At 63.5% G+C, this 23,705-nt stretch overlaps 1 protein-coding gene across 1 annotated transcript in view; it reads right to left on the bottom strand.

Moving 5' to 3' along the window:
• Positions 1-16,694, bottom strand: part of GALNT2 (polypeptide N-acetylgalactosaminyltransferase 2) — a 67,561-nt gene extending 50,867 nt beyond the window's left edge. Inside the window, exon 1 of the mRNA XM_036235556.1 lies at positions 16,510-16,694. Coding sequence (XP_036091449.1) covers positions 16,510-16,632 — 123 coding nt within the window. The 5' untranslated portion in view covers positions 16,633-16,694. The remainder of the gene's footprint in view (positions 1-16,509) is intronic.
• Between the last annotated feature and the right edge of the window lie 7,011 nt (positions 16,695-23,705).

Raw genomic sequence — 23,705 nt, 5'->3', positions numbered from 1 at the left:
TCAGGCACAACCGGGGGAGAGGACGTGGCCCGCGGGCAGTGGCCGGCCGGGGCGCCATCCGCCCCCCCCCCCGCGGCGTCCGGTGCACCCCAAAACCTCCCCTGCTACCAGCCCACTGTGCCCAGAAGCCACGCGGGCGACGTAAACGGCCTCTAACGCACGTTCCGGACATCACACGCTTCGCCCGCTGCGTTCTGCCAGTAAAGCGAGAAAACGTGACCAAGGAAACCAGCAGGGAAACGCGCCTCCACGGCAGGGGACCCGCAGTCCAAACCCGCGTTGTTCCGGGGCCCGCGGCACCCTCCGTCCTGAGGCGCGGCCGGCCGGGCGCCCATTCACGCCAGAGCCCCCCAGGGTCCCCCATGGGACGCAGGGCGTAAACCAGCCGCCCCCGCGGGGAGGGACCAACCCACACCTCAGCGAGACGAGGGGCCAGCGTTCCCACGGCAAACGCAGGTGCAGCTTCAACCGCAGGCACCACACGCACCGACCAGGAGTGACAGCGCACAGCTCCCGGCTCTGCGGCGGCACCGTCCGCCCTGGGAGCGAGAGGGACGTGTCCGCTGCACGGCCCGGAAACGCTGCCGGGGTCACACGCGTGGGCGCCCGGGACTCGCAGGACAAGGCTCCAGGGCAGATCCTTCCCCCTCGTGTCCCAGAGGGGAAGCGGACAGAGGCCACCACGCCCCCCAGGGAAGGGGACAGAGGCCACCGCACCCCCCGAGGAAGGGGACAGAGGCCACCGCGCCCCCCAGGGAAGGGGCAGAGGCCACCATGCCCCCCGAGGAAGGGGACAGAGGCCACCACACCCCCCAGAGAAGCAGAGGCCACCACGCCCAAGGGGACAGAGGCCACCACGCCCAAGGGGACAGAGGCCACCACGCCCCCAGGGAAGGAAGTCAGGTGCCCCTGCACAGCTCAGAGATCTCAGTTCCTGAGATGCAGGTCCTGGCCACCCCATCTTTTTTTCTGGGGCTGAGACCTCATCATAAAAGGATTACCCCAGAGACCCCACAAGGGGACCTGTTTCGTGCCCGCTGAAGAGGCCTGGCCGTCTCGGGGCTGTGCTGTGGGGACCGGTGCAGACGCCCATGGGTGCCATCAGGGGATGGTGAGGTCCCTTGGGCTCCAAACACACGGCGACTTGCTCCAGCTGCCTCCCAGTGAACCCTAAACCACCTCCGTGTCCAGCTGCCACTCCCTGAGGCACCGCCCCCTACACCAGGGGGTGGACGCCGGCTCCAGACCCCACAGCCGGGCTCCCCATGGCACAGTCGCCCAGGTTCACGCACAGGGGCCCCGGAAACGGGGTCAGCGCTCTGCCCGCCTGGCCCTGTGCCGAGCGCCGAGCGCCTGCCCGAAGGCACTTAGCTCACCGAGCGAGAGGAGCAGCAGCGGCCGGGTCACCACGCAGACGGCCGGTCACCATGCAGACAGATGGACGGTCACCGCGCAGACAGACGGCCGGTCACCGCGCAGCGGCCGGGTCACAAACACGCGGCACCGGTGAGGTTCGGAAGCCACGGCGGGCACGTGCCGACTGGCGCTGAGCCGGTGGCTGAGGCTGCAGGACGCGGAGGCGGCCCCTTTCGGAGGGGGAGCTGGGTGGGGTCGCCGGAGGGTCACGTGCAGGATGCGTCAGGCCCAGCAGGCCATGTGGTCGGCTGACCGGGAGCCTCAGAGCCGTAAGGGAACCTGCCCACGGCCGGGGCGCCCAGCCACTCCCGGGGGACACTCAGGGCGCGAGCTCCTCTCGCAAGACAGATTTGTGGATTTTCTCCCAAATGGCACACAGAACGGGAAAGATAAAAGTATCAGAAATAGAGGCGTTCGCAGCACATCCACACGCAGAATCTGGCTTGAAATCCTGGCACCGTGATCTGTTCTGAGCAGAAGACAAGTTGGCCAATTCCGAACGAGCCGGATTAGAAACAGACCGCAAAGCAACACGGCCTCGTCAGGAAGTTGCAGGAGGACCCAGGACACAGGCCCCCCGTGCAGAGCGCGGCGGGGGGGGGGGGGCCAGGGGGCAGGGGCGGCCCCGCTGCCGCCGTCTCGGCGTGCTGCAGGGCAGCGTGCGACACCAGGCCACACCTGCCGGCCCGGCACGCGCAGCTCGGCCAGGCGCCGTGGGGGGCCCGCCGGGCCGCGGACGCCGCGGTGCTGTGGTCACCCCGGCTCTCTGTGCCGGTGACGGCGACAAACTTCTACCCTCTGCGGAGAGGGGTCCTCGCCTCGCCCCAACTCTGCCGAAGCATCAGCCTTGGGGGCCCTCGGCTGCAGCCCTCGCACAACCCCCAGTCCAGGAGTGGCACGGTTCCCCGGTCCCGGCCTCTGCGCCCACCACGCCTGCCTCCCCAGCACCCCAGGGAGCCGCGAAGCCACAGCCGGCCACGTCCCGGCTACACGTGCAGGGGGTGCCCACCCCACCCCGGGCACAGGCCGCACGCCCCCTGCCCCCACCCCACCCACGCACCCTGCTCAGCAACGTCCCCATCGCGGCTCTGCTGGGCTGACCCACAAGCCAGGACTGTCCCGTCCACCCCACGCTGCCCGCCAGAAAGTGCGCTGCCGCCTGCGTCACGCCGCACCCCCCAGTGCGGCTCAGGGGTCCCCGCTCCCCCCCCCCACAGTCCACCGGGGTCCCTCCTCCTCCCTCACACGCACCTGACCCCCCGCGGGGCTGCCGTCCAGCCACCCGTGGCCCCCACCAGACCCTGGGCAGCAGTGCAGCCAGCACCCGACCCCCCGTCCGGCTGCTCTGGTCACGGGAACGTGGGCTGGGGGAGATGGACGGGGCGGGGGGGCAGGGGACGTCGCCGGAAGCCCCTCCAGAAGGCTGGGCTCACGTGCCCGACGTCGAAGAGATGACGCACTCAGAGGCACGACGGCGGGTCCGGGACGCGCTTAGCCGGTCGCTTACCAGGAAGACGTGAGTGTCACTGTTGGGAGAGGCCCCAGAACCCGGTCCCCTCCCACACGCCGTCACCCTCTGCACACTCGTGGCCTGGGGCAGCCCGCGCCCCCACTAAGCGCGCGCTCCCTCTGCGGCCCGATGAGACGCCCCACCCGCGGCTCGGCCGGCCCGTTCGGGGGACAGACTGCACTGCGCTCACACGAGATGCGAAATTCGAGACGCCATCGTGGCCGGCAGTCCCCCGGCCCAGGCGGACAGCAAACCTTCGCCCTTTGCCACTTGACCTTTAACCTAAGACATCGAGCTCCCACGGGCGTGACACGCGGGGGCCCGGCCAGTGCAGAGTCTGGGAAACAGAGGGACCTGCAGCCAGCGGCCGTCTCTCCGCCGGGCCTCACTCCATCCCCGAGCCCGTCTCCGACCGTCGCGCGGGACGGGGACCCGGAGCGCGGCCCGGCGGCGGCCGCAGGCTGCACGATGCGCCTGCCTCGTGGTGGACGGGGAGGTCGGGCTGCGGTCCGCGTGGCCCCGGGGAGCGTGCCCCCTGACGGCGGCTGGCGGCCCAGACGTCTGCGGCAGGGAGGAGAACGGAGACCCGAGTGACCCGCCCACACGGCGGGGTCCGGGGGAGGCCACACCCCGACCACGGGGACCCTCGCCCGCAGCGGGCGCCCGGGCGCTGGGCACGCCGGCCCTGACGCCCCCAGGGGCCTGACGGGTGCCTGCGCACTGAGGATGGGGAGGGGACCCCCAGCCCCCCCGACCAGCGCTGCCGCCCGTGCCCAGAAGTCCCGGAGCTGCGACACCACCTCCGGCCACGCCTCGGCCCGGCTGCCTGCGGACGGGTCAGCAGCGGCGACGTTGGTCACGCGGCGGGCGGAGCCGGGAGGGCACGCCGCGTGTCGTCCTCGCTCTTCAGCAGCGTTTAACGCCCGTGACGAGGGGACCCGCCAGCCTGCCACGGGCCCAGCGCGACCGGAGCTGGGCGCAGAGGACTCCTCTGCCGGGGCAGCGACGTCCGCCAGCGAGGCCGCACCCTCCCCCTCCCCCGCCTCCGCGTCTGCGGCCAAGCGAGCGTGACCGGGACAGCGGCGCGTAAATCCCCGGACGCTTCTCACGCTGTGCGGCCCGGACCTCTTTGCTTCAGCCCTGAGCTGGGCGTGGGGTCCGTTCAAGTGCCACTGGCCACCCAAGGACAGGGAGCACCTCTGGCTCCTCCACGTGCCCCCGTCTGCGTGTTGCCATCACACGGCGACAGCTGCACGCCGGGCCCCGCGGCGTTGGCCCAGCGAGCGAACGACCAGGACACCGGTAACGCGCGTGGTCTGCGGCCGGGTGTCCGAGTTACGTCGGCTCCGCCTACCGGCTGTTTCCAAACAGCAGAGGCTGAAACCTGCCCCGGAAGTCACGATCGTGGGGTTCAGACAGGCAACAGGTGCGCCCGCCGCCCACAGGAGACCGGCCACGCAGGGGCAGGGCCACCTTCCACGTGCCGGTCCCTGCCACGCCCACGGGGAGCCCCCATGAGCCCCGGCCCCCGCCCAGCCCCCCGTGCCTGCCCCGCAGGGAGACGCGGCCCGCACACACGGCTGCTCAGGGCTCAGGCGGCCAGGACCCGGCCCGAACCCGCCCCTCGGAGAAAACCCCATCACCGGCCTCCTGCAGCTGCCGCTGTCGGCACGTCCAGCAGCCAGGAGGAGCTGCCAAGGGCCGAGCACAGGGCCAAAGGCGGACCAGCGCCCTCTCTCACGACACAGACGAACATGGGGCGGACCCCCCCCCCCCCCCCGCCAAGGGCGAGATGGGCGGACGGTGGATTTCTCCTTAAAAAACACACAAACCCCTACGCGCTTACTCACATGCCCGCTCGGACGGTCCCCAGTGCCTCGGACGATTGCACCTGGCTCGGAGCAGGCCACCTGTCGCCTCCGCTGAAACGCAGGGTCCCATGCAGGCCGGGGAGCCCGGGAGCCCCGGGAACGAGTGTGCCCAAACCTCGGCAACGCCGGTCACTGCACATTACAGCTTGTGCCGCTACGGCAAGCCCACCGCGAGTCCCAAGGCCACCGGGCTCCGCGGTGCCACTGCCAAGGGGGTCCGACTGCGTCGCCTTTCACGGCGAAGGCTTGAGCAGGACGGCAGCGCCCACACACCGGACTCGCGTGACCACCCGACCGGGCGCTTGTGCGGGGGGGGGGGGGGGGGGCGTGCCCACTGTCGGGCTGGAAAAGTGATGCACGCGGGATGCGCGTCTCCCTCCCGACAACCACATGTGTGTGCGCACACGCGTGCACACATGTGCAGATACATACTCATGCACGCACACTCACATGCATTTGCACACATGCACACTCGTGCACGGTCACGTGTGAACGCTCACATGCATGTGCGCTTGGACCTGTGCCCTCACGCACATGCGCACACACTCGCACGGGCACTCGCGCACGGGGAGAAGGGCCTGCGGGGGCCTCACGGGCGGGCTGCCCACCCTGGCGGGAGACGAGTGGCCTTGGCCAGGCACCGGGAAATCCAGGCCATCGCTCGCTCCGTCCCCCATCGACCCATTGGGTCGGCTTTGCTCTCGGTGCCCCTGAAACGTCCACTGCACCTTGACCACCTGCAGTCTGAAAAATGTAACCCCAGGTGGCACTTCTGGCCTCACCTGGTACCACAGCTTTACCTTGAGCAAACAGGGGCCTTCCTGGGACCACGGGGTGTCCGCGTGGCCCGAGACGGGGAGACAGACCACAGAGGGAGGGTCCTGCCCGATTCACACCCCTGGTCCAACTAGCCGCACTGGCTTCGCCGTGGGCCTGGCGTCCGCTTCAGGCAAACCGGCCTCCGTCGGGGCAGCTTCTCCCGTCGCCCCAGAAGTGTCTGTGGGCACGCCTCGGCACCCTCTCACGCGTCACCAGCCCCTCCCAGACCAGGGAACTGCAGCTGACCAGCAGGACGTGGGCCACAGCCCGGGTCCCGAGCCACCGCGAAGAACGCCTGGCCGTCACGGGCTCGCCCTTCCTGGAGCGGTCACACGGGGGAGCGCCGCCGGCCGTCCGGCCCAGAGCCGCTGGATCCCGCGGCATCGGAGGGGGCGCCGCGGGCACCGTGCCCCGGACACCGCTGGTCCTCGGCCCTCACGGGGCCTTCGCCGTGCCACCACAGTAATTCACGCGGCTGCACCTGTCACTCACCTACGGTTTCAAACGTAAGCTGAAAACCCAACTCGTGAGACTGAAAGGGTGTTAACTAATTAAAGCCTCCTGCAAAAGTTTTCAAATAACACGCTGTATTCACATAATAACAGCTCGGGACGTCGAAAAGCCAATTGCCAATTAGAGTTAAAAAATTAATTACACAGTCACACAGTTAAAAGCCACATCCCGACAATTTTTAAAAACAAGTTACGAGAAGAAGGGGTAGACCTGGGGACTGACACCTGGGAGGGGGTCCGGCCCACGGCTCCCGCCCCCCAGCAGAGCCGGAGTCCCTCGCCCCGGCCCAGGCACCCTGGCCGCTCCCCGCCCCCCGGGCTGGGCCCCCTCCGCCGGGAAGGGGCAGGGCTGCCTCCGAGACCAGGGCCTGGGCCGGGCCCAGGAGGCAGCCCTGGTACTGGAGGCTCGGCGGCTCACACGTGACGGAGCAGGGCTGGCTCCAGGGGACACAGGAGCCGGAGTCCTGACACCGGCCTCGCAGGCGAGCCCCGCCCAGCTCCGGGCACGTCGGCACCACCATCAGCACCTGAGTGTGCGCCAGGCCGACGACAAATGAGGAAACCGAGGCCAGAAGCTTCGTCGTGGGGACCGTGCCCCATGTACCTTCGTCCAGCCGCCCAGGCCCCCCCTCAACGTCCTCGGTGCTACATCAGTAACTGGGGAGTCCTGGGGCCACTCCTGCAGGTTAAGGGGACCGAAGGAGAGGACCTGGGGACCTCTCCCTGATTCACGGCCAGTCAGAAGCCATGGGCGTCTGAAACGGGGCGTTCTTGCAGGACTGAGCCCTTAATCTGTGGGATCTGACGCCGCCTCTGGGGTGGCGGTCCCAGCAGGGGCTGAAGTGCAGCACCCCGGCTGGCGACGCAGGTGTAGGGGACCCCAACGTACACGCAGGACGCGGGGGGCAGAAACCCCTCGCCGACCCCATCGCAAAGCTGTGAAGTCGCTTCTCGGGAAATGCTTGTTTCCAGCTGGTTTGCCAATTTTAGCTGCATACATCCATGAACTTCTTGATTTTTTAATGGAATTTTCAAAAGTACACGAGACAAACTGGTGTGAAGAACCCTGAGTCCTCGTCAGTCAGCGTCGAGGACACGTTTGGCCAGTCTCGCTCCCCATGATTTTCCCTGCAGACGTACCGCGGCACCCTCACGTAGCTCGGTTTGCATCTGCGAAAACAAGGATTTTCAAAGAACACCGCCTCGATGCCACCCACGACCGCCACTGATAACACCGACGGCGACGCCTTGAACGTCGCCTACTACCCGGTTCCCACGCAACTCGCCGGCAGTTCTCTCTCAGACCTTCCTCTCGGTGGCCTGCCCGGTGACCGTGCGCATGCCGAGGGGGACGCGTCCCGCTCGGCTGAGACCCCGGCACGCCCCAGGGTCACTGACGGGCAGGTCCGCGCTCCTGAGCTGCTCATCGCTCAGACGAAAAGCGGGCAGGGCCTCCGTGCGTGTGGATTCTGGGGGACGAGAGGGAGCGGACGCGTACGCACACGTCCCAGGGCGGGCCACCGTGCTCCTTGGTCACGGACAGGCGGCCGGGGCCCGGCGCTCAGAAAGGTGAGTCACCCGACACCTGAGCAAAAGAAACACCGCAACTCACCGACAACGACACCCACTCCTCCCCCTACAGTTTAACGTGACATCGGAACGCGCCCCACAATAGGTGACACTCTGTGCTGACGTGGGCCGGGCTCGGGCCACGACGCCCCATCGCTACCAACACACGTGAGACACGCAACGCGCCAGCAGCCACGTCTGCAGCGCAGCTGTCGGGGGCCTGGAAGAACCTGCCGGAGGCGCCGGAGCACCCGGAACCCCCAGACGCGAAACCCGCGGGGACCGGAGCGGGCGGAGCCTGGGGAGCCGGGCGAAACGCCGGAGAAGTCGACGCCGCTCTCTACGCGACGCCAAGCCGCGCGCGGAGCCCCGCCCGAGGGGCCTCTGCCGCGTCACCAAAGACCGCGGTGGCACCCGCGAAGAGGGCTCCGTCTGAGGAAACGGGCAGGAACGTCCGAGTCGAAAAGTGGACCCTGAAAAAGTCGGAAACACCCCACGCGACGTCTTCCGGGCCTGTCTCCCCTTCTGTCGACGCCCGAGAGTGACAGACGGAAAAACCGACGTCTCGTCACATCCGAACGAGCTCAGTGCACGGAACATAAAAACAGAGCTGGCCAACCACGGGCGCGTTCCGCAGACGCTGTTTCCGTCCCGGCGGTACGTGAAGTGATGATTTTCTGAATAACGGTCTCTCAGACTCGAGGAGAGAGGGTTTACCTCCCCGACACGGACAGTCAGTACTCGTCAAAAGCGAGCCAGGGGGACAAGCGAGGGTGAGCTCATCGACCGGACAGCGGAGAGGGGTGGCGGTGAGGGCGGGGCCGGGGGCTGAGCCCGCGGAAGGTCGCAGAGCAAGACCCGGGTCAGAAGGGAAGCCGCGGGGCCCTGACCTGGAGGCGTCGCGCCCCGGGCCAAGCGGCTCGGCCCCGGAGGCCACGGGAACCCACCGCGACAGCCCCCGGGCCGCGTGCTTCATCTTCGGGCCTCTCGCTTGCGCCAGCCCCTCAAGCGCTCGTGGGGTGACTCATCGGAGGACGGACCCTTCACCTGCGTGTGCCACCCTCCCAGGGCAGCGCCCGTTTGGCAGAGAAGAGCTCGCCCCTGGCCTGGCCTCGGAGGCCCACGGGGAGGCGCCTCGCGGCCACCCGGAGCTGAGGCCTCGCGCGTCCTCTGCCTCCGCGAAGCCTCACGGCTGTTTCCCCGGGAACCCCCAGGGCTCGGCGCACTCACCGCGAAGCCTCTCACGACTCCTGCAAACGCCGTGGCGTCTACAGAATGTGGCCAGACGCTGCCACTTGAGGACCAGCAACTCGCCACGTCCACCTCCCTGAGGCCGCGGACAGTGACGTCACTCACGCGTCTTATGTCCCACAAACGCTACAGGTCACGGAGCGGGGACGCCGCCCACACTGCCTAAACCGCCTCGCGGAGGCCGGGGACAGGCCGGCTGGCGGCCTCCGGTTTTCTGCAGAGACCCCTGAGCTGGCACCGCCCACGGCAGCTCGCAGAGGTGACGTCGTGGTGGGGACCGTGTGGGAGCAGGTGCACAGGGTCCAGCGAGGACTCCCATTAAGTGACAGGTGTGTGGGGGGACCGGACGGTGCCCCTGACCCCAGGCTGCCCGGTCCACCTCGGCGCTTCAGGGAGGTCGGCTCAGAAATGGCAAGGCGAGGTGGCTCCGCAGCCCAGCGCGCTGAGTCAGCGAGCGAGGCGGCCCGCAGGCACCCACGGTGGGGACATGGGCACCGTGTCCCAGGGCGACACGCCCATCACCCAGGACACCGTGTGGACCAGCCGGGGAGACCCAGATGCCGTGTGCCGCGGGCCGGGGAGACTGCCAGTAAGAAACCGAAGGCAGCCAGCCCCAGGAGGGACCGGCCGCGAGTTGGGCAGGAGGGGCGGGGGTGGTCACGGCAAAGGCTGGATGCTCCCCTGGGCCATGGCGCCTGGCGCCGCCTTTCAGTTTGTAATTTGCTCATGGACCCCACTTTTGTCCAGCTGCCCCCAGAACATAAGTGCCATGAACACGGGAGTTTGTCTCTGGGACAGTCATGGCCGCATCTCAAATGCTGTGCCCAACGGTACTTGTTACACGGCAGAAGCTCAGAAACACACTGCGGGACGAACTGGACAGCAGGGCTGGTGACCCCCGCCCGGCCAGGGCCGGCGTCACACAGGCAGAGACCACCTCCCCCGGCGGAGGTGGAGGCGGAGGCGCGGACGAGGCCCGCTGGGCCCCGGCACCGCAGGAGCGCACTGCACGCCACCCGCTCAGCGCTGCCGAGGGCGCCTGCGGGCGCAGCATCGGGAGCGGGCCCCGGGGCCGCGGAGTTCTCCCGCCATCAGCCCCGGGTCTGCCGCCCACGGCCACCGGTGGCCTTGGGGCAGTGACTTGGCCTCTCTGTGCCCATCTGCATCAGCGACGCGAGAGAAACGGCAGGGCTGCTGCGGGCAGCGAGCGTGCTGGGGTCCGCCGAGCAGCAGGGCCGGCCTGGCACACTCGGGCGCCGCCCCGGGGCCCGCCGCCCCGACCGCGCGCGCCTGCCTCGCCCACGCCACGTACGCGCCGCGCGCCCGCCACCGAGAGGCCACCCCGGGGCCCGCCCAGACCGCACGGGGGCAGGCGCTCTGGGAAGGTCGCAGCACAAAGGCGGTGGCGGAGAAAAGGAAATCAGTTAACACCGACTTTAGCAGTGGCTCTTACTCGGGGACGATTCTGCAGTCCTGGGGACACCTGGCAACGCCTGTGGACAGCCGTGGCTGTCACAGCTACGGCGGGTGCTCCGGGGTCCGGTGGGAGGCCGGGCCAGCCCCCAAACATGCCACAACAGACGAAGCAGCCCACCCAACGACCGTCCAGCTCCAACGTCACCCAGGTCGAGGCTGAGAACTCTGAATTAAAGCGACCACCGCCTCCAACACCCGTCCCCGCCAAAATGGGTGTTCTGCCTGGGCCCTGGGGACTCGGCCAGCATCCCCAGGCGTCCCGGCCATTCCTCCTCCTGGTCACCGGGCAGGAAACAGCCCGTGCCGGAGGACTGGGGCCGGCAGGAGTGCAGAGGCAGACGGAGCAGTCGCCAGGGCAGGCGGCCCAACGGCACAGGCTGGGCCACGAGTGACCGGCCCACGCCACGTCACAGGCAGCCACCCTCGGCGGCCACTCCACAACACTGCGTGGGGCACACGACTCCCCGAGCCAAGACGGCCTCCCCAGTGCGAGCCCAGGAGAGAGGCTTTGTGACCATTTTGTTTCTTTCAAGTCCAGCCCAGATGAATCACTGCCACCCAACTCCGCATGCTAAGAAACCCAATCCGTCTCAGATGACGTGTTTCCCAGGCCCGTAATGCCGGCCATGACTAAACGCGAAAATGCCAAGTGTGTCGCCCCATCCTGCAGGAGGCGGAGCGGGAGCCGAGGGCCGGCTGCTGGCAGGCACCGCGGGTCAGGAGGCCCGCTCGCTCCCGCGGCAGGCTCCTACTCCCTAGAAGTGGCTCATGGTCACGAAGGAGAGAGACAGGCAGGTCTCAGACTGGAGAAGTGGACTGGACGGCGCTCCTGGGCCCAGCTAGGGTTAATCCCCAAGGTCAGGCATAGGGCCGCGGGTCAGGCCGCCCGCACACCGTGAAGGGAGCCAGGCCCAGCTGTGCGCAGAGTGCGCGATGCCAGCCGGCGTCCACACGACTCCGGATGCAGGCGCGGTCCTCGGGGCGCGCCCGGGGCTGTGCTGGCGGGTGTGCCCGAGGCCCCCCGAGGGCCCTCCTCACGGCAGTCTGCGGACAAGAACCGAGGTTCCAGGGGCAACACAGAACCAAAGACTTCTCCAGGGGACAGTGTCTCAGGTCCTGGACTTGAGACCAGGCCACCACGGCCTCCGGTCCCATGCATGTCCACTGGCGTGACACGCACCATGCTCCTCCGTGGCCTGGGCATGGACACTGGGTCCAGGGGCCCCGGAGGTGGCAGCTTTCAAGTCTTTGTTTGCTGATCCTGGAGGGGATCCCGAGGGAAGCTGGGGGTGGGGCACTCGGGGGTCTCGAGAGACTGGCAGGTGTTTGCCACGCCACAGGGGAGCAGCTCGCTGTTTTAATCCGGGTCCCCATCCGGACACCGCCGGCTCGCACGCCTCGGCGACGTCCACACACACGCACCTCCAGACGAGTTCATGGGAGCTGAGGGGGTGGCCGGGGTCTCAGCCCACGAGTTCCGCTGGGCCACCAGGACACGTCACAGGTCCCAGGGTGCCCTGCCTGCCTCCTGGGCCCTCAGCCGGAACCTCGGCCACCCCCTCGTGTGCCGGACCCTGCTCCACCAGCCTCCCGCCCACCCCCTCCACTAAGCCAGATGCCGCTGGACTTGACGGTAGTCAGGCCACCCAGCGCTGCTGGCTTTGGAGCCTGTGTCCTCTCAGACTGCCTGCTCTCTCTGCGGGACACCAAGGGCCAATGAGGCAGGCACAAGTGTCTCTCCGACCAGGCACAGTCCGCCAGGCCTCAACGCCGCTCCACCGACCCACGGGGCAGGCCGGCACAGGCCCCACGGCAGCCAGGCCACCCCCACCCACCCCGGCCGGGCGGAGCCCGCAGGCTGACCCCGCTCCCACTGGGTGGGGCGGCCTCCCTCTCATTGTTGCTAGAGGCTTGGGGAAAAACTCATCGCTTTTGTGCTGTTTATCAGTCACAATCTGTTTCCATTCTGTGTAGCACCCAGCCGTGCCACAGAACTCCAGGGAGTGGAAACTTCGTTTCTTTTAGAGAAACGTTTCAGTTACAGTGTCTTCGTCTTCCCCTGCTCCCGCCCTTCCTCCCTCAACCTCCAACTCTCACCCCAGACAGAACTGCTTTACCCTCCAAAGCGATTATGGGGGGCGGGGTGTGGGACGGGACCCCCTTTGCATCTGCCCCCAGGCACTTGCACAGGTCGGCTCATGCCCGTCGAAGCGCGTGGCAGCCCCGTGTCCAACCTCAAACCACGCGCACGAGCCACGCGGCCATCTCCATCCTGCCAGGAGCAGCCAGGCCTCAGGGGAGGCGGCCAGGGGGCTGTATCACCACGGGGACCTCGGCGGCGATGCTCGGACCGCTTACACAACCACCGAAAGGTGTGTCCTCAGCCCGCTTCCTGCTGGCTGCCCAGGGGTTCCCCTCGGATACCACGGCCGGGCACACGAGGGCCAGCACGGTGTCTGGGCCGCTTCCCGAGAGGCGGTCCTTGGCGTCACAGGGCTCACAGGGCGAACCCGCATGAACCGGCCAAATCTCAGCGGAATGGATGAGGGATCAAAAACAGAAACACACCCACGGCTTTTCAGAAATTAGGACTGCGGGAGTCCGGGCTCCCTGTATCGTCGAGGGGGTGTGGGCCCCTCTAATCCATAGTGAGCTCCTACTAGCGGCCAGGACCTGCTAACGGCACTGAGGTCTCGGGCACCAGGTAACAATAACTATCCTACTATAAAGAAGAGAAAACTGCAGGTCAGAGAGGTTCAGAAATTGGCCAAGGTCACCAAGTAAAGAGGGACAGCAAATTACTCTCCCTCGGTGTCCATCATAGGACTGTGCCAAACCCTTCATGTGGCTGACTGTCCGCCACCCAGAGCAGAGGGCACTGCTGGACCAAACCGGGAGCCAAGAAGGCGGCTTGGCATCCGAAGCCTCTATAATTCGTCCCCAAACTCCTCCCAACTTCATACCCCAAGGCTGCCCTGTACACGTGCCTCACTCCAGCCAGCAAGGCCCCAACCATTCCAAAAGAGGCCCCCGGGCCCCCCAATGCCTCCTACGAGGCCACGCCCCAAGCCCCACGCCCCGGGGCTCCCAGAGATGGGCTACAGCTCCGGTGCCCTTCCGGAGGACAGATGCTGGCCCCGGGCTCCAGCTAAAACTCCCCCTCACCTTCCGAGGACGGCAAAGCACAGACACACGCCTCGGCCTGGCACACTCTGCGCGGAGACCGTCCCTCTGAACTGTTTCCATGGACTCAGAGACTGGAAAGTGTCCCCTCCACCCTAGAAGCCCCACTTACCCAGAGGCGGGCTCCTTTCCATGGAAATCCCTTCCTCTCTTCTGTGGCTGGAAGTACCAGGGCCCAGGGGAGACTTAACATGATTAAAATTTTAAAGCGTTTAAGATGCTCAAAGGAAAAGCATCCTTGAAGTGTAAATCACCAATTTATGAGGAAAGAGCAAAACCTGGGGAGAGGAGGGGTCTGTGCAGATGTAAACGAACTAGAATTGTAAACAGCAGCATGCACAAATTGACAACCACACCCCCCACCCGCCCTGTGGTCCAGATGTGCAGCGAAGCCCAGCTGGCTTTCAGCGCCCGCGCCCGTGAAGCGTGTTACATCTGCAAACTGGGGTGAGCTGGCTTTCTGGGTTTTACCACATGGAGAGTATCAGTCCTGAGATGAGTTAGGTAACAAGCAGGCACGTGGGTGCCGAGGCAGCAGAGACACTAGACAGACAGACAATCCCCCGAAGGTGCCCCATGAGAGGCCTCACGGCACAGCGGGATCGGCTCCGTATGGACTTGTGAATAGCAGAAAACAAGAATTATCAGCCCCCTTGCATGGAAAACGCCACACCTAGTACTTAAATTCCGCCAGTACATGCCTGTCACGTTATGTCCAGACTTTACAAGCTAAAAAACTGTCTTTTCATCATGAGGAGGAAGTAAATTTGGGGACACTTTCCAGTCTCTAAATCCATGAAAATAGTTCAGGAAGAAGCAAGACACCGTTTTACAGGCTGACTAGAAATTTGGAACAGCAGGGCTCTCTCCGCGCCCCAGAATGTCTCGGGGGTCCCCTCTCACACGGGGCTCACCCAGCTAAGCGACTGAGTCTCTTTACTGCAATCTCAAAGCTGCTCCATTCACACACCCCTTCTTCAGCCCACAAATTGCTAAACTGCCCTAACGGCCAGGATTAAATTTTATGGTTCATTGACAGAAAGACTAGAATCCCAAATCGCCAATCCATGTATAATCAATCGTTCATTTCCCACACTTTTTCTGCATGGTCTCTGTACCTTCCCGTTGCCACCAGGCCACAAGGTGTTCTTGGATTCTTTTTTAACTACGGATCACGCTTCAGAGGTCAACACGGAAGCCGCCTGGAACACCACCACCAGTGAAGGCCACCCAGCGGGGGGACCCAGCCTCTGCAGGTGCTAAGGCCGCATCTCTCTCTCTACTCACACGCACCAGTGACGGTGACCAACCAAGGACAGACATGCCAAGCCTGCCTCATCTGTTTGGTTTCCTTTTGCCTGAAAGGCCCGCTCCGCGGGGTCTCACCAGCTCGCGGGGCTGTGCGGACCCCCCAAGGCGCCGCTTCCCCGGCGGGAAGCGACGTTAAATGGTTCCCGTTTAACGGTTTTCACCACAGCACTAGCTGCACCGGCCCTTCGCCAGTCAAGAATAAACAGAGACTTTACACACACGACAGTTCCTGCCTTAAAAAAAGAAAGAAAATAGGGCTTAGAGTAGACTTGAAGCTCAGAAGCAAGCCAGGCCAACTTGGCATGTGGAAAAGCTGTTTTCATTTCTGCTCCTCCAGCTAAATCAAACCCATGGAATTTAACAAAGATCAAATAAAGCACCTACCTCCACCTGCTACCCAGAGCTGAGAATGAATGAAATAAGGAAGCAAGACGTTTCCTCTGAGGCGGCTGAACTCACCGCCACGTTTACGGGTCTGACTTCACGCTGCCGCCGGTTCACCTGCGGTCCTGCAGGCCCGGCTGGTTCCTGGATGCCAGTCCAGGTTCCAGCCCAGCCCCGGGGCCACCTCCACAAACTCGGAATTTCCTGGGTTTGCGGTGGCACTGACCGCTACAGTAACGGGAATACAGGGCTTTGGAAAAGGCGGCGATGCTTTCAAGGTCTGCTGAGCACCGAACGCAGCGAACACTCCGGACGGCACGTGCGCGGCCCAGGCCCCTCCGGCTCAGCAGGCGCGCGGCCGGGACATCGGGGTCCGGGTGACCCCGGGCGCTCAGTTTACCCCCGAAACGCCGGGCCGTCCCGAGCCCCTCGCACGGTCCGCGCGGCCTAATCCTCGGGGCCTGTCGAGAACACGCTCCTAAACGCGGGGCTGTCCCCGCGCAACGGGCGAGCGCGGCTGGCGAGGCCGGCGCACAGGCGGCGCGTCCCGCGCGGGACGGCGGGCCGGGCCGATCGGAGTGTGACGCGGGGCCGGAGGGCGGGCCGGGGCCGGGGCTGGGGCCGGGGCTGGGGCCGGGGCCGGGGCCGGGGCCGGGGCCGTGGCCGGGGCCGGCCTTTCTCGGGGTGCAAGGCGCGGTGGCCTCGCTGACTCCGGCCCAGGGGAGCCCGTCGTGTGCGGCGCAGGGTTGGCTGCGCCCCCTCCCCACGCCAGGGGCCACGGGGAGGTGGGGGAGTCCGCGGCGGCTCGTACCAAAGGCCTGAAAACAAACTTGGACCCGTCTCCTCCTCTGTCCGTGACACACCGGAATGGCAGCCGCCTCCCCTCCTCCCCAGCCCCCTTTGTGTTTGCCGGCACCCGCACCCCTAAACTCCCACCGCAGGGGACGGGGCGAGGGCGGCCAGACCAGATGCAAATTACGTGGAGCGGGGAGGTCACGTCCACGCGGCGGGGGGAGGCGGCGGCGAGGACGGCGCCCCGCGCCCCGGGGCCGCGGCGGCATGCCCGGCGGGGCCGCGGGCCGAGGTCCGGGCGCCGCGGGGCGGGGGAGGGCGGCCCGGGCGCCGGCGGCGCGTCCGCGGAGGGCCGGCGCGGCGGCGGCGGGGGCGGGGGCCGGGCTCGGCGGCCGGGGGCGCGGCGCCCACTCACCTTCCTGCCGGCGCCGCCCGCGCCCGCGGCCAGCGCGGAGCCGCCCCCGGAGTACATGTAGTAGGCGATGCCCAGCACCCAGAGCAGGGCGAAGCACAGCAGCACCCGCGAGCGCCGCCGCATCCTGCCCCCTCGCCGCGGCCGGCGCCGCTGCTCGCGACTGCTGCCCGGGGCGGCGGGCGCGCGGGCGGGCGGCGCGCGGCTCCTCCCCCGGCTCCGCCCTGCGCCGGCCGCGCGCGGCGCGCGGGCAGGAAGCGGCGGCCGCGGCGGCGGCCGCGGGTCAGGGAGCAAAGGGCGACCAATCGGCGGGCGGCGGGCCCGGCGCGGGCGCAGGACGGGGCGCCGCCGCCCCGCCCCGCGAGCGGCAGGTGGCTGCCCGGGCGGCGCTGCGGGCCCCGCGCACACGCGGACGGGCCCGCCGCGCCGTTCCCGCCCGTCCCGCCCCCCAACGCCCCTAGTCCCCCGGCGGCAGTTTTATTTGCTCATTTATCAGAGGCGGGGGCTTACGGGCAGACACGGGGCGTCTTCAAGGGAACATTTTTCTGGGCATAATAAACGCAGCTTGAGAGCAGGCTTTTCTGGTTTGGGGCTTTTTTTTTTTTTTTAGTAAACATGAAATGAGGAAGAAGGAAAATTATATACTTTTTCATCTTTTTAATTGGTTGCTTTCTTAAAAGAAGAAAGAAGAGTTAGGGCACTCATTTTAAAGATGCAAGGACACGGATCTGTCTCGTAACAGAATCTGGGTAACCTTGAGGGTAACCTTCTAACCGCGGTTTCCAGGGCTCCTAGAAAGGAAACGAATGTCACTGAGTACTTGATATTTTAAAAGCGACTGCAGGAGCTTCCCAGTCTGGAGGCCAATGACAGCTGCCTGAATCTGAACCTGTCCTCACGGCCTCAGCGAAGCACGAACGTGAGCAAACGAGCCCGCGGCACCACTGTGGGAGGGAACGCTGTCAACCGAACGTCAAATCGCTTCTAAAGGAGAAGAGAGAACAGCCATCAAACGCCAGCAGAGCTCCCTCCTCTGCGCGAAGCACTTCGTGGAGCTGACTTAAATCCCTCTGTAACGAGAAAGCCTGACGCCAAGAACTAAACACCGAACTCGGGTCTGGTACTTGCTTGACCAAGGGAAGAAGTTTGAAAGAGAGCGGGACAGGAGGCGGCAGCCTCGAAGCCTTGCTTCACCGAGAAGCCGGAGAAGCGGGAAAAGGGAATGCCCTTGGGAGGCCTGGCAGTGAAGGGAAAGGAGGACATGAAAAGGGCAGAATGAGGATCCTACGGAAATACAAGACAGCGAACCCTCCTCAGCCACTGTTCTCTATTAAAAACCGCACTGCAGTGCGCAGATAGAACGTTCTCGAACCAGGAGCCCTGCGCCAAAATGCCTAGCAACAGGAAAACATCCAATCAACCGCATACAAAGATACTGCGAAAAAAAAAAACAGAACACATCACATTTCTCATGATGAAAAGTGAATCGTAACATCTCAGCTGATGAACCCCCCCCATGAAACCACGAGGCGGAAGAACATGTGCAGCTCGGCTCGAACGACCAAACCGAACACCACGTCACCCATTCGGACGCGCACGCGCACGCGCGCACAGCACGTCACGTATTTGGACACGCACACGCACGCGCGCACAGCACGTCACGCATTCGGACACACGCACGCGCGCACACACGTCACGCATGCGGGTGCGGGCGCGCACAACACGTCACGCATTCGGACGCGCACGCGCGCACAGCACGTCACAGATTCAGACACGCACACGCACGCGCGCACGCGCTCTTACGTAACTAGAATTAGAAGTTCAAAAACTAAGAGCAGACGAGACAAAATTTACGAACACAACCAAGGTTGATCAAATTCAGGAAAGAAATTGAAAATAAAAACAAAGCCGTCCCAGAAACAAAAAATGATTACAAAGTGCCCAAGAAAGAATATATTCAAATACGAGTAGGTAAAAAAGACCCTGAAGAATGGCAATGCATTCATTAAGAAATTGAAAATAAGGTAACGAGTAAAAAAGTTCAAAATAAGAGGTTGAAATGAAAGTCAGAGAAGAAGAACCAAAATGCAAATGCGTGGAGTCCCTGGCGTAGAAACCCCAAGCAGTGGACAGGATTGTGATCGAATCCAGATGTGCCGTGCAGCACGGTGGCCGCGGTCAGCGTGGCGCGTGGCATGTTTGAAAGTCAAGAGAATAGATCCTAAGAGTTCTCATCACAAAAGGGAAAAAAATCACATAAAATAGGAATCTCCGCGCACATGCTGGTAACACGCGCCGGATAGGGCGGGCTCTGTCTTCCAGTAGAGCGCCACCCGATAAGTGCGAGGGGAAGGGGGAAGCCGAACGTCCTCACGTGGCAGCCTGCGTCACAGTGAAGATTGGAGAAGACGCATCGAGTTGGCAGCGAAGTGTGGGGGAGGGGCGTTTGATGAGAAAGAGGATGTTTACAAGGTCTTCAAATAGCCCTTGACAGAACACCTCTAAGTTGCAGAGGGAACTTAGTCACTAACTGTGCAGGGAGAAACGACGATGCCTCGGCCCAGTGACAGTTAACCCCGGTCAAGAGGTCCGCGGGGAGCCCACCTGCAGAGGTGCCAGGAGGGGCACACTGCTGTATTAGCATTCCCGCCAGCGGTACAGAACCTGAATCCAGTCACAAGTAACTGTAGGGAAATGAAACGAGAAACGTTTCTGTAAAGGAACCGGTTTCTGTTCTTCAGAAATGTCACTACTGTGAAAGACAAGAAGTTGAGGAGCTGTCCCCAACCGGTGGCCACAGAGAGGCGTGATGACGAAACGCAGGACGTGATCTTGTGCCAGAGGCTGTATGTGCTGTGGACCGGGGATCCCCAACTCCCAGGCCGTGGGCCAGTACCAGTCCTGGCCTGTCAGGAACCAGGCCGCATGGCAGGAGGTGAGCGGCAGGCGGGGGAGCAAAGCCTCATCTGCGTCTGCGGCCGCTGCCAGGGCCAGCATCGCAGCCTCAGCTCCGCCTCAGCTCCGCCTCAGGTCATCAGGCGTTAGATGCTCGTAGGAGCACCTGTCCCTGGTGCCAAAAAGGTTGGGGACCGTGGCTGTGGAGGACAGGAGGGGACACAACTGGACTCTGGCCACTGACGCAGTGAAGGGACAGCGTCATTTGCTGTCACACGCTGCAGCGTGCGGCATAATGCCACACATTCTGACATTGCTCAGTCTCCTGTGATTACTGGGAGATTCTTGCTGGGAAATATGAACGGAAGTTCAAAGGTTAGCGCGCCATGAGACGCAACTGTCAAAAGCTCAGAAAAAGTGTAGATGGGAACAATAAAATGAATGTGGCAAAATGCTAAAAAATAGTGAGTCCGGGTAAGGAACACATGGGAATTATTTCTGCCACTTTTCTGTAACTCTGATTCTATTTAACTCGCAGTGCGGTAGAGCCTGACTCACGCCTTTTGCAGGTCAAGGGCGTCTCAGAGGCCCAAGCCGCTGCAGGCCCCGCCCCGGAGCTCCGTGCTCCTGTCCCCGTCACCATCACCGTGCGCCAGCCCCCTCTTCCCTTACTGTGACCTTCGCTCGACCTCCTGACCACCTCACACACTGGGCCTGTAGTTTTATGGGGCACGGGCTGAGTGGCAAACTCTCCATAAACACTGACTTGCTCCTTCCTTGGCCCGGGCCCTGGCATTTACCTTCGCAATATTTCTGGGCCGGGAGCCCCCAGGGCCTTTTCCTTGGCGGTACAGGACAGTACGGATAGCTACACGCGTGTGGCAGCACATACATGTGGCTTACATGTTTCCGCTGCAGCACATACGTGTGGCTTACATGTTTCCGCTGCAGCACATACGTGTGGCGTACATGTTTCCGCTGCAGCACATACATGTAGCTTACATGTTTCCGCTGCCAGCTCAGGGGCCACTTACTGCTGCCGGAGGTGTGAGGAGCCCCGGACAGTTCGATGTCTCACTGAGCCTCTACAACAGAACCCTTTGATAATCCGCCCAATTTTACTTTTTCTAAAATACTTTAATGGGGGTAAAAAAAAAACAATTAAGAGAGACAAGAAAAACAAAATTATAACGGCTTAAGTAGGACCAAAATAACGCACCCTGGGATTGGGTGATCAGAACTTTTTCCCCCCAAAGACACCGAGGCTCGGCAGCAGAGGACAGGGCAGAGTGCCGCGTCCCGCTGCCGCTGGCCTTGATGGGGTCACCTCCCCGTGTAACAGTCCCACCCACAGTCAGTGCGCACCTCGACGGGACCCAAACTGGACACCCCCACACGCAGTGGACACGCGGTTGACCGCTCGCCGCAAACCTTCCTGGAAATCTGACTTGAATTGTGCCTGAGAAATAGTCCATCGGTGCGTTTTCGGTTACAGAAGCCGAGCGGCGACGCGCTTACTGTTCTCAGTGCCGCTCACACGTATCTTCACGCGATTTTGATTGATCTCGACGGCGGGCGAAGGAAACGCCAGCGTTGCCGCCCCGGTCTGCGCGGGGCGCGCCCTGCGCTTGCGGGCGAGGCGATGGCCCGTGAGCGTGCGGCAGTGAGTGTGGCCCAGCCGCGCGGGGTGCGGGCCTGACTACAGAGCCCAGCAGGGGCCTCGGGGATGCTGGGGACCCGCTGGCTCTTGATCTGGGTGCCGGTTACATGACGGGTCAAGTTTGAAAACGCTGGGCAGGCGTCCACCTTCCCTGCAGGAGGGCCCGGGGCAGTGAGGCAGGCGGAGGCACCAGTGGGGCCCCGCGGACCCCTCCGCCGCCCACCAGCCTGCGTCCCGCGGCCGCCGCACTGCCACCTGCAGGCACTGCTTCTCGGGTGCGCGGCCGCGCAGCGGGTCACCCCACGTCCGGGGGGAGTGGAGCTGGAAGTCCGGTGACCAGGCCCCGGGGCTGCGGCCACCTCAACTCGCTCCTCGTTCTCCTGACTCGCTCGGTCCTGCCCAGCAGTCCCTGTCATTTCAAAGGGCTCCTTCCCACTGAAAAGCCCTGGCGACAGGCCACATGGCCCCGGCACCACAGGAATGCTCCCTGTTGACTGCTTCTAGATGACTCCTGGCCCTACCTTCCTCCACCATCACCTGCCGCCCAGGGCAGTGTCCTGGTCTCAGCTGAGAGGTGCTCTTCTTGCCCAGCCCCCATCCCGTGTGAGGCCTGTCACCCAAGGCTCCCAGGAAATGTGCCTACCCGGGGCCCGGCCGCCACTGCTCCCCGCAGTAACCAGAGTGAACCCCAGATGGCGGGACAGTTGGAGAGGAGGTGGGGGCCAGTGTCCCCGCCCCGAAGGCTGTCCCCATTCCTCAGGGATCATAAAGAAAAGTTCTTTCTACTTTTTCATTTTTCAGTTACAGTTGACATACGGTATTATACTAGTTTCAGGTGTACAGCAAAGCGGTTAGACATTTATATAATTTACGAAATGACGCCCCTCCCCCGTAAGTCCAGTACCAACCTGACACAGTCCATAGTTGTTACAATGTTACTGGCTGCGTTCCCTGTGCACACTTCGCATCCCAGTGAGAATTTTGTAAGTGCCAATTTGTATTTCTTATCCCTTCCGCTTTCTCACCCAGCCCCCAAAACCTTCCCATCTGGTGACCATCAGTTCGTTCTCTGCATCTATAAAGCTGTTTCTGTTTCGTTTGCTTATTTTGTTCTTTAGATTCCACATGTAAGTGGAATCATATGGCGCTTGTCTTCCGCAGCGTGACTTACTCCACTCGGCACAGTGCCCTCTAGGTCCATCCACGTCATTGCAGATAGCAAGAGCTCGTTCTTTTAACGGCTGAGTAATATTCCGCCGTGTACATGCACCAGCTCCTCTGCACCCATTCATCCATTGACAGGCACCCAGGTGGCCTCAGTGATCTTGGCTACTGTGAACAATGCCGCAGTGAACACGTGGATGCACAGGTCTTTTCAAATTAGTGTTATGTATTTCTTCAGGTAAATACCGGAAGTGGGTCTGCGGGGTCACGTGATCGTTCTAATTTTCGAAGGAACCTCGAACCGTTCCGCGCAGCAGCCGTAACAATCTGCGGTCCCACCAACACTCTCGCACAGTCTGCGCTGCACCCTTCTTGCCCACGTCCTGGAAGGGGAAGGAGAACCCTCCTGGTGGCCTGCAGGTGCCACCCTGGCCTCAGACGTGTTCCCCCTTATCCCTTCCAGCCTGTGGTCAGTCCCCCCCCAGGAGGCACCTCGGGCCACCGTGGTGTGTCTGGCCTGCAGCCCCCCAGCCGGAGCTGGGTGCCAGGGTGGCTCGGCCCGTCCCCCAGCCAGACGCCTGCTGCGCATTCTAAATAACACTTTCACAGGCACAATGTCCCTGAGTCCCCACAACATGGGTTTCACTCTGCTCGTCTTGAAGGATGACCTCAGAGAATTCAGGGGAGTCACCCAGAACCACCTGTGTGAATGGTAAGGCCGGCACCAAGTGCAGACTGGGTCATCTTACTCTCCGGCCGCAGCCACCCCCCGTTTCCACTGCAGAGCCCCGGGCCTGGTTCTCGTGGGCGTGGCTGTTCTGAGGAAGCCTCTCATTTATTTGCAGCTCCCACCCCACTCACATCCACAGATAATGGAATCATCTTGTGAAACCCACAAACATGCAGACGTGAGATGTGCAGAGACGTGCTGTGTAGGCGGGCCACATTGGGGGCTCCCCCCCCCCCCAGATTTCTAATTCTGGAGAATTTCTAATCCAGATTTGTGATTTCTCGAGCGTCCCACCCCAGACCTACTGAATCAGAATTGCCAAAAGTGGAGCTGCGTCACGGCCCATGTTTCATTCCACGATGCAAGTAGATAAAGGAGACAGAAACAGATGGGGGGAGGGGGACGGGGGAGACGGGGGGTGGGGGGCAGGGGGGCCACACATTGCACAGCTGTAGAGGCTTAGAAGCTCTAACTGCCCATCGCAGCCCTAGGTGTCCCAAAATAACACTGTCCTGCTCCTGCTTGAGGACAGACACGGTCTGTTCTGGAAACAACCCACTCCGGGGCCTGAACAGCTGTTGAGCCCCCAGAACCAGAACCAGGGATTACAGCTGCCTTCCATGAGCTGCAGGTCTTTATACACCTACACAACCTGGTGGGTTTGTAGAGAGCAGGACCGGAATCCAATTCAGGAAAGCAGAGTCATTGTGTGTCAAAAGGCAAACATCTCCAATTTAAAAATAAATGAAC

The sequence above is a fragment of the Rousettus aegyptiacus genome, unplaced genomic scaffold, assembly GCF_014176215.1.
Source record: "Rousettus aegyptiacus isolate mRouAeg1 unplaced genomic scaffold, mRouAeg1.p scaffold_m13_p_18, whole genome shotgun sequence".
Lineage (NCBI taxonomy): Eukaryota > Metazoa > Chordata > Mammalia > Chiroptera > Pteropodidae > Rousettus > Rousettus aegyptiacus.
Note: the sequence above shows the minus strand (reverse complement) of the source record. Positions and strands in the feature narration are given on the sequence as shown.